General features: G+C 44.7%; 1 protein-coding gene across 1 annotated transcript in view; it reads left to right on the forward strand.

Annotated features, from left to right (window-relative positions):
* LOC108798208 (retinal guanylyl cyclase 2-like) overlaps positions 1–9,775 on the forward strand; it is a 74,391-nt gene extending 64,616 nt beyond the window's left edge. The window contains 2 exon segments of the mRNA XM_018569938.1: positions 4,931–5,018; positions 9,536–9,775. Coding sequence (XP_018425440.1) covers positions 4,931–5,018; positions 9,536–9,571 — 124 coding nt within the window. The 3' untranslated portion in view covers positions 9,572–9,775.
* The last annotated feature ends 458 nt before the right edge of the window (positions 9,776–10,233 follow it).

The following is a 10,233-nucleotide window of genomic DNA, read 5'->3' on the forward strand; positions in this document are numbered from 1 at the left end:
GCTGCAGCCTTTCATTCGCCGGGTCTCGCTTGTCACTGAAACTCTTACAATGTAATAAATTGATTTGGACGAGAAACTCACGGTTTTGTGAATGGATTGCAAATCTTAGGCAATTGCCTCTCTTCATACAGACATCAATAGCGTACGATTAAAGTATAGCAGAAATAATGAGCAAGTGTCAGGGGGACTCCAACTTTAGTTCAATGAGACTATAACTGAACGCCTGTGCAAGAGTATTTCTTTATACAGACGTCAAATAGCATATGTCCAAATGATAGAAATATAAAGAGATACTTGCTATTAGTTGCTCTGAATGTACAGCTTGCTCCTCTTGATCACGGCTGGTAGTTGTTGAGAGTGGTTGTTCTGGTGTACTGTGCCTTTAAGGAAGCGCATCATGAGTGCTGTGATCTGGGCTTAGAAATCCTGCAGCAGGGTCCAGCTATTTCCCCTTCACCCAGTTTAACATGCAGAGGAAGGAGATTGCCTATCTCCAGACAGAGGAGCCGACAAGCTGAAGGTCTCACAGGACGGACTGCAGAGCTCTTGTCAGCAAGCAGGGAAACTGACAGGCTGCAGATCACACAGGCAGACTGCCTCGTCGTGGAGGGTAGGAGCCGAGGGATAGGATGGAGCAACTGTGACAGTGGTAGCCGGCCGCGAAATGCTCAGTGCTTTAGGTATACTAAGACACTGAGCATTTCGAATCTCCCGGGGACAGCTGCGGCTTCCGGAGTCACGCCGAGGGAGTGGGCGGAGCCGAACGCCGCTCTGAGGATACGGCCAGGTAAGTTTCTTACAGTCACAGCCCGGTGGCCAGCGCCCCCCCCCCAGCTGGCGCCCGGGGCCCGCGACCCGGCTGCCCCCCGGTTGTTACGCCACTGCTGAGCTTTGGGTGACGGGAGGACGCTAGTTTGTGTCCTCCCATTACCCTAAGGAGAACTATGGGGAAAAGCACTGACCCCATAGTTCTCCTTTAAGACAAGGCCTCCCTTTCATTTCCATGGCCCCTGTTCACACTTGAGCGTTTTGTTGCACAACGTCTAGGGGACCAAAAAGAACTGTATTCCGCCAAAAAGTAGCTCATGTACTTTTTCCAGTGACAGGCATTTTTTTGCTGGTGACAAAGCTGTGAGCAGGGGCCATAGAATTGAATGGAATTCCCTGTCTTAAGCGTTTCATCGTGTTTAGCTTTGAGTGACAAAACGCCTAGGTGTGAACAAGAACTAAATGTAACCTTATGGGCATGTGTTGATGGGTTTTGGGCTTGTGTTGGTAGCATCAGGTTGACATAATTTTATTACTCTTCTGAGATCATTCAGAATTAATTGAGAGGCGCATTTGACTTGCAGTTAACGTCCTGCGGATCTGCATTTCAACTGCTTCTGGCTGGTTTTGTATTCCCATACACTTGTATGGGAACAGAAAACCCATTGACACAAGTCCTAACCCTGAACAAAAAGTGTACCTACGTGTAAAATAAAAAATAATTTATATGTTATAGTTTTTAGAATTTCTCAGTCCCTCCTGTATATAGCTTTATTACTTGTTGATCCTGCCAGTAGATTTGGAATTTTTCCATCGCCCTGGTGACGTACCTGATGGAGGCCGAGTAATGCAGTGGTATCTCTTGCACCTCCTGTCCAGCAATCCCTGGAGTTGAGCAGGAGCTTGGAGAAGAATGAGTGCCTTTAACTGGCTCATCTGCAGCAGAGTTAGAGGCAAGCTGAAGGTCAAACAAAGCCGGGCAACGCAGGTACACACAGGGAGTAAGCCAGGAACGAAGTCGTGAAGCAAGCCAAAGTCATGCACAGCCGGGCAGAGAAGGTATAAAAAAGCAACCAGGAAGCATAGTCAGGATACAAAGCCAGAGTCAGAATCCAGAGGATCGAGATATTGCGAAACAAGTCAAATCCCAGGAGAAGTGCACAGGGCAGGTCAGAGGAAGCAGAAGCTGACGACCACTCAGCAACTTCCCTTGTTGATCGAGTGAAGAGTGACAAGTCCTCTTTATGGAGACATTAGGTTTCTATTAGACCCCTAATGTCACCTAGGAACCCAAAAGAAGCTGATGAAGCACAGATTGTGCGTCATCAGCTTCTTCTCCAGTCCCAGCATCTGGAGGAATGACAGCCTGAGACTGGAAGTGACAAAATCATTATTGCGTTCGGTTTCAGTGGTCTCTGTGGCTGAATCTGAGGGAGGTCAGCACATCTCCAGTGCAAGATCTCTCTGGTTCAGCCACAGAGATGCACTGTGCTGGTCCCGGATGCTGTGGTGTTTTCAGGAAGCTATGTACAGCCCCCTGCCAGTTCCTTCCACCAGCCATGATTGTCCATTACGTAGAGAAGTATAAAGACCCAGCGATTACATCACTAAACCTAAAACAAGGTGTGTAATGAAAATGCAAAGATTTTAAAAAAACATTAGCATGTTGATAAGGGAAGGCAAAACAATAAAAAGAAAGAAGTACAGAGACCCAGTTATGACATCACAGGGTCTAAAATAAGTTCTATAATAAAATTTTATTTGCATTATTATTATTACACAGGATTTATATAGCGCCAACAGCTTGCGCAGCGCTTTACAATATAAGGAAGACATTACAATCACAATACAAGTCAAGACAAGATGGTAAGGAGGGCCCTGCCCCTGAGGGCTTACAGTCTAAGAGGGAGGGGCCAGTGATAAATGAGGAGGTAGCTGTGTGGCGATGATTTGTTTGAGAACGTGATGGTTGAATGGTTGGGTTGAGGTGGGATAGGCTTCCCTGAAGAGATGAGTCTTAAGAGATCGCCTAAAGGCAATCAGAGTAGGACATAGCTGGACCGGTTGTTGTAGGGAGTTACAAAGGATTGGATAAACTCTAGAGAAGTCCTGGAGGCGAGCATGGGAGTAGTTGACGAGGGAGCTAGAGAGCAGGAGGTCTTGGGAAAAGCAGAGGGGATGGTTAGGGTGATACTTTGAGACAAGGTTGGAGAAACAGCCGGGGGCAGACTTGTGGATGGCTTTATAAGTGGCTTCCCTGAAGAGATGAGTCTTAAGGGATCGCCTAAAAGCAGGCAGAATTGGAGTTAGGACAGGTTGGGGTAAAGAGTTCCAGAGGAAGGGAGAGACTCTAGAGAAGTCCTGGAGGCGAGTATGGTAGGAGTTGACGAGGGAGCTGGAAAGCAGGATGTCTTTGGAAGAGCGGAGGCCTTTGCATGTTGATAAGTGAAGAAGGGAACCAGAAAAGACAAAATGCAATCAGATTAAACTTCACCTTTAAACAGTTTGATGTGAAATGATCATGAGATAAAATAAGGAACCCATCTAAAATAAGTCATGTGCCCTTCTACATTGTATACAGTAATGTAAAACATTGTACATTCTCTTAAGTCTGTTTTTATGCTTTTGTTACATTTTTCCCAACTTATTGGCATCCCTGAAAAAAGATTTGAAATTCCTGATCCTGCACCTATAAATGTGATTATATATAATAGTGTTATGGCAGAGCTCAGTCTTCTTCCCCCCGCTGTTTGCTTTGCATATAAAGCACCGTCTTTAGCCAACATACGCCGAACTTATATGTTGTCATAAAAACGCGCGGCGGATGTTGATTAATGTCAGCGTCTTCCAGGCATTGCTTTTGTGGGGTTCCATAAATTGTCTTTAATAGGGCAATATCTCAGCACAATGAAAACCGCTTGCAGCGTTCTAAACTTGATAATTGGAACTGAAAAAGATGTAAAAGGAGGAAAATAAATGTATAACAGCAGACAAAATAAATCCAGCGACCGGCATAATAAAAGAAACGTTTCTGTAGAAGAGGGATTTGAGGAACTGCAGGACATGTAAATAAACATTACACTGGTAATATGCCGCCAGAATTATATATGGATGAACCTTTCCTGAATATTGATGATGAAGTTGCGGTAAAACTTGTGATATGGGTGTCATTGAATTGCAGAGAGTTAGAAAGAAAGAGAGTCAAGGCATGATTATTAAAGTGCATTCAAACTCAAGAATAAAACATAATACATTGCAGCTTACCAGTCCTTAGATGTGGTGGCTGCATTAGTTTTCTCCTTCAGGTTTTCGTTCCTTAATTTTCACCCCGGTGATCCTGTCAGTAACACACTTCCTGTCTCTTCATGTCTCTTTTATTCATTGTATCTATGGAAGAATCCATAGTTATCACCCCGGCTGGACATCAAACATGCCTGCCTATGTCCAGGCCCGGCGCTACCGCAAGGCAAGTCAGGCGGCCGCCTTACGGCGCTGCAGGGTGAGGGAATGTCCATCTCCATTAAATGGTGGATTACTATAACGGCCTAAGTCAACAGGTTTTTGTTCACTTTAAACGGGTTTTGCATTCCCACACAAGTCTATATGAATGCAAAACCGGCTTGAAGCAGGTGAAATGCAGGTCAGAAGCAGGTCAAATGCACTATCGTTTAATTCTAAATGGTCTCAGAAGCATCTCAAGCTAATGTGACACTGTTGCCATTGACACGAGCCCATCGACAGAGGCCCCAGTAGTGAGCGATGGATGTGGGTATTTACTGAGCCCATCCATGTAATTTGCTCACTACTGTACCCTAGCAGTGGGAATGCTACCTTTCCCTGACCTATGCTGGGCCAGTTTAAAATGGTCCTGGACGATCCTTTTCTAATAGAGTAATTACATCATCATAACGTATACTGTTCATCAGGAATCGCATTGCTTGTTCTTAGAGAGCTTACAGAAGCCGCACTCATAGGCTTTAAGGGAATCATTTCCAGGCAGATTTGGATACAAATTTTATGGAACCCTCCGAATGTATTAATTCATACGTTAGGATTAAACTTTTTTTTTAATGTAAAGAAAAAAAAGTTGTGCCTATAAGGTGATATTTCTCCTTGTTTCAGGGACAAAGTCACTCTACTAATAACATATATATGTCTACAGGTGTATTTCCCATGGTTTAACAGCGGAGGAAATTGCTGAGTTCAAAAGGAGGAAAGCTGAAAAGATGCTTTCTAGACAGGAGGCAGAGGTATGAGGAAGAGGCAAAACGGCCTATGTCTGGTTGTTGTGTGTGTGTGTGTGTGTGTGTGTGCATGTCAGTGTATGCCTTCTAGAATCTACCACGTGTGGACATTTTTCTTTTTTTCATTTGTTTTTTATTATTATTTATTTTTGCACGCATATCTACAAGCACTCACCATGCATTACCCTTCTGCGTCAGCTTGTTGAATAGAACATTTCCAATGTGATTAAGCAAAGGTGAACCTGTGTTCACTTTGAACACACAATCGCGTGGAAAGGAATTGGAAAAAAGTAGGGCTGTTACTGATTAAAATTTTTTTCATCGATTAATTTTGATTAATTATAACGCACATACAGACCCAACTACATTGGCCTATACACATACAGCACAGCAATGAAGTAATAAAATGAACTAGGATCACACTAATCCAGCACGTTATTAATCTCACGTGCCCCACTCAATATGGCCGCCGCATGAGTGGGGCAACTCAGAATAATAACGTGCTGGATTAGTGTGATCCTAGTTCACGTTATAACTTCATTGCTGTGCTGTATGTGTATAGGCCAATGCCTTGGCTGGCGCTCAAAGTTTCTTGGGCAAACTCACGTGGCTCCGTCGGCTGACGAAGGGAAAGGGGAAGGAGTCCGGTGACGTCAATGTCCCCAAGTGGCTCCGTTGGCTAACGAAGGGAAGGGGGGAGATGTCCTCCTAGCCGACGGAGCCACTTGGGGACATTGACGTCACCAGACTCCTCCCGCCTTCCCTTTGTCAGCCGACAGAGCCACTTGGGGAAGGGGGGAGGAGTCCAGTGACGTCGATGTCTGTGACATCACCGGATCTCCGACGGGACTCCCGGAAGCCGGCGGAGAGGTGAGTATTTTCATTAGCGATCAAAAAAATGTTAATCGATCAAAAAGATTAATCGAGAAATGAATCGTTAATTTGCACAGCCCTAGAAAAAAGGCAATTTTCTTTGCACATGATTGGATGATAGAAATGAATACACTTTCACTGAACTAAGACCTTTAGTAAATCAACCCAATTGGGTCCAGCTTATTGAGCTTCAGTATCACATGATTGGATATTTATGTTCTGCCCCCCTTGATCTACTACTTTGTGTTGCTCCTCCCTTCTATCCCAGTGTACTACCTGGTCTTAAGGGGTTATTTATAAAGCAAATATATGGCTTTACCATGACCATATTGCTGCTTAAAGTGACACTAAACTCTGGAGTTGAATCTTAAAAATACATTCAAGAACCGTAACTATCAACAAAAATGTATCTTGTTTGTCTATCACTCGGCTGTAGATCCTCAAATCGTCTCCGCAATGGTGCTGACACTGTCCTTCCTTCTGGCGGGGGGCTACTTATGGTCCCCATGGTCCCTGTGTGTGTGTGTGTGTTGTAAAGTAGTTACCGCCCCAAGCTCACTCCTGTGATGGACTACAATATCAATACAAATTAGTAAACTAAACATGAGATTGTAGTCCATCACAGGAGTGAGCTTGGAGTGGTGGCTATTTGACAATACACACAGAGACCATGGGGAACAAAAGTAGCATTCACGGGAGAGCTGACTACATGATAAATCAGATTACGGTTAGACAGTTGGACTTTCTGACTGCAGCATAGTTGCAATTACTAGTTCAGGAGGGTTTTCGGTGTGACAGTCTGTGGCTTTGGCTGTTGTGAGTGTGGTTTAATCTTTTTTTACTTGAGGGACTCATTCTTAGTGTATGCATATGTGCATTGCACCAGGAAGTACCAGGCAGGGCCATCCTTATAATGAGACAGCCTGAGGCCTTTGCCTCAGGCAGTATGTCGTTGAGAGGCGGCAGGCGTGGGGCCACAGAGTCACAGGTTGCTAAGAGCTCTTAGCAAGCAGTGACACTCTGTCTGGCTTCCTGGCCAGCTCAGTGATGTCACCATTTGCCAGGAGCTGAGCAGGATGCTCAGACTGCCATCCCTCAAAATTCTTGGTGCTCAGTGACGTCAGTGAGCTGGGTGGGACGCCCGACCCGACAGAGCCACTGACAGCATCCCCCTGGAACGACCACTGGCAGCACAATCCCTCCCCTCTGCTTAAGGCAGCGAATAGTGTAGGGACAGCCCTTAGATTACATTCCATTATCCATCTTGATGTAACTGTAGGGAGGCTGGGCTGCTGTGGCCTTAGGGCCTGTGTTGACAGGCTTTGGGCTGTAAAGGCAACTTTCTTTTAACATCAGTTGAGATGCTTTTAGATAATTTAAAATTCATTACTGGTGCATTTGACCTGCAGTTACTCTCCTTCTGACATGCATTTGACCTGCATCCTGCTGCTCTCGTATTCCCACAAAAGCCCATCAACACTGGTCTTTACAAAGGCATTCATATTAACCGCCATAGGAGGACAAGTTGTTGTCTTGTTTTAGAGCCCAACAAGGGCTGCAGCTGCAGACAGTGGCGGAGCTAAGGAACAAAGGGCCCTGGTGCAAGATTTTTTTTTGCCCATGCCCCCCCAGAGCCTGAGGCCCCGGGCGCCCGCACCGCCTGCACCGGCGGTAGTTCCGCCACTGGCTGCAGATGGGTTATTATACCCTTTGTTGCACAAGAGCCATCAGGAGGTAATGTGTATGTAGCAAAGAAAGTGTGCTTAGGTTATTCTTCAAAAGCATAGCATTCTGGCCCTTCTAAAGATGTTCAAATGCATTTATTAAATTAACAGTGGCCTCAAATGCCATGGTAGCCCTATGATTCAAATGGCTAAGACTTTAAAGGGTAGCCACACAATATAAAAATCACCAAACCAAGTAAACTCCTAGGCAAGTGAAAGACAAAAAGCATACAACCTTAAACATTAATATGGTACTAATCACCTCCTTAAAGGGAGGGTGTAAGAAAAGGAGTTGCAGCCAAGCTCTGCCAAATAGATAACCTCTTCAAGGGTGGGAGGTTAAATATTTAGTTGATAAAAGTTCATAAACTGATGTTTTAAATGTTTTGTATCTACTTGTAGTACATCTTTATGTTACAAAGACATTTATTACAGGGAGCCCTCAAGGCTTAGTTTGCAGAGCAACATGGGCTCTCTAATAAGAAAGCCCAGCACTACCTGCATAGCTGTTGATGGCATCTGCAGCCTAAACTTCAGCTGTCTAGGGATGAGCTCAGGTTCAGTCTGAACAGCTGATTGGGTTGAAGTGCCAATAGAACTTTGGAGGAGCTCAGGTTCAGAAAGGGTTCCTTATAGATGAGTTCATCTCTCCTAGGACAAAGGTAGGTCTCTTCTGTGTGTTATCAGCTGTGTGTGTAATTTGGTCTCCTGAAAAACACAATTGTTAGAGCACACTCCTGTAGGACAAACACAGGTAAGAAGGTTAACTGCTAGGGGATGGTGTGCAAAGCTCCTCAATACAGGGGGAGGGACCCTGTGTACCACAACCCAACACAAAACACTTTTCTGAGGAGCGCAATTACCTAAAATTCACGTGGGTAAACCAAAGGACTAAACAATATATGTGCACACTTGGCTAGGGCACATACATGTCAAATTGGAGTGCGGACAGCCATAATGTGACTGGCCCTGTAAGATGGAAATAATGATGACTTACAATTGGGATGTGAGCAAACGTGCCCTGATGTCTCTCACAGGGTTCCCTTCAGGGTCTATCTGGTCGAGTCTTTCATGCTGACAGGTGGGAAGTGAATGGCTGTCAGACTGGAGTGGGAGAACGAGGTGTCAGCCAAAACCACGTACTCAGCTGGCCAGGCCGAGCCACGGCGGCTGAAAGGGGAGGCGGTAAGCCGCGATCGGCTATGTAATACAGGGCTCCATGCGTCTTCACGCAGTGTCAGATGAAACTGTCAGTATCTATTCTGTGGCTTGACAAAGAGGAACCTCCTCGAAACGCGTAGCCGACTCCTGCATGCACTAGGATCACCTCCCATAGCACATCCTCCACTGCCTCACGCACTGGCCCATCTCCGTGTACTCTCCTGACAGTTTCATCTGACACTGCAAGAAGATGCACGGAGCCCTGTATTACATAGCCGATAGCGGCTTACAGCCGGCTCCATCAATCAGCTGATCGAGGAATGGCGACTGAAAGGGAGCCGACAGCCCCACACATTGTGCGAATTTCGGCAGGTACAATAAAAACGGTCCAAAATTCGACCAGTGTATGGGCACCTTCACACTGCTATGCACAGTCCTATCATTAGAATATACTGTATGTGCTTATAATTAAGGTACTTGTTATAACTTAATGGGTTGGCCAAGCATGCAGGGTAGGCTGACACCCCTGTTTTAATTACAAGGCAAAGGCTTAACATTGTCAGCCTGCAATACCAAGTGCTGCTATTGGCAGGATCTCCAGGTAAGAACCTTTGCAAAAGATTTGCTTAAGAAAGCTGAATACGGTGAGGTATAAAATTAAGAAATAGATTTTGGGTGTACGTACAATTTAAATTAGTCTTTTATTTTAAATGTAAATTGTTCCTGTTTTTTTTTATTTCAATTGTTTCTGTTGTTTTCTTCTAGGGAGGACTGGCAGGAAATGATAAACACGGAAATTAAAACCATCTTCTGGAAAACCAGGAAGCGTATATCTATGACCTAAAAAGCATCATTTGTAGGAATTTTGTAATGGGCCACCTCTGAATTCTCTGGAAAAGGTGGATCCTTTTTGGAGGACTCGGTCCCTGGAAGGCTTCTTGGACTTGTAGCCAGAACGAGGACTATCTAAGGCAGATGTTTTAAGAGTTGGATGGATAAGGCTGAGGAAACAAGTCTCTGTGTTGAGGCTGGACCAGATGACCTCACAAGACACCGTAGTTGTACTGTAGAGTGTTTGCTAATGTTATGTTTGAAGACACTACTGCGTCACAACAGTGGTCATTCACAGCAAACTTCAATGAGTGTCAGTGCTCCTCCCAGGTTCACATGACTTTCCTCTGGGTGTCATGACCCCTAAAAGTTTATATACATCTTTGTAGGACTTATCTTTCCTTCAAATTATGCCTAGTGCATGTATGTTGGTTGGCTCGTTGTAGAGATATTAAATTGTTTGTTCTACTGGATCCAAGGCTGACTTGAATGTTTGATATCCTGCATAGAAAAAAAAACAGGGAGAAAGGAAGATGTCCAATAAAACATGCCCTGGAAGCAGGAAAGCAAATACTCAGTAAAATTAAAATAATAATCGCAAGTAAACTAACTAAAAATATAAAATAATTAGG

The sequence above is a fragment of the Nanorana parkeri genome, unplaced genomic scaffold (genome assembly GCF_000935625.1).
Source record: "Nanorana parkeri isolate BGI_ZX_2015 unplaced genomic scaffold, ASM93562v1 scaffold1428, whole genome shotgun sequence".
NCBI lineage: Eukaryota > Metazoa > Chordata > Amphibia > Anura > Dicroglossidae > Nanorana > Nanorana parkeri.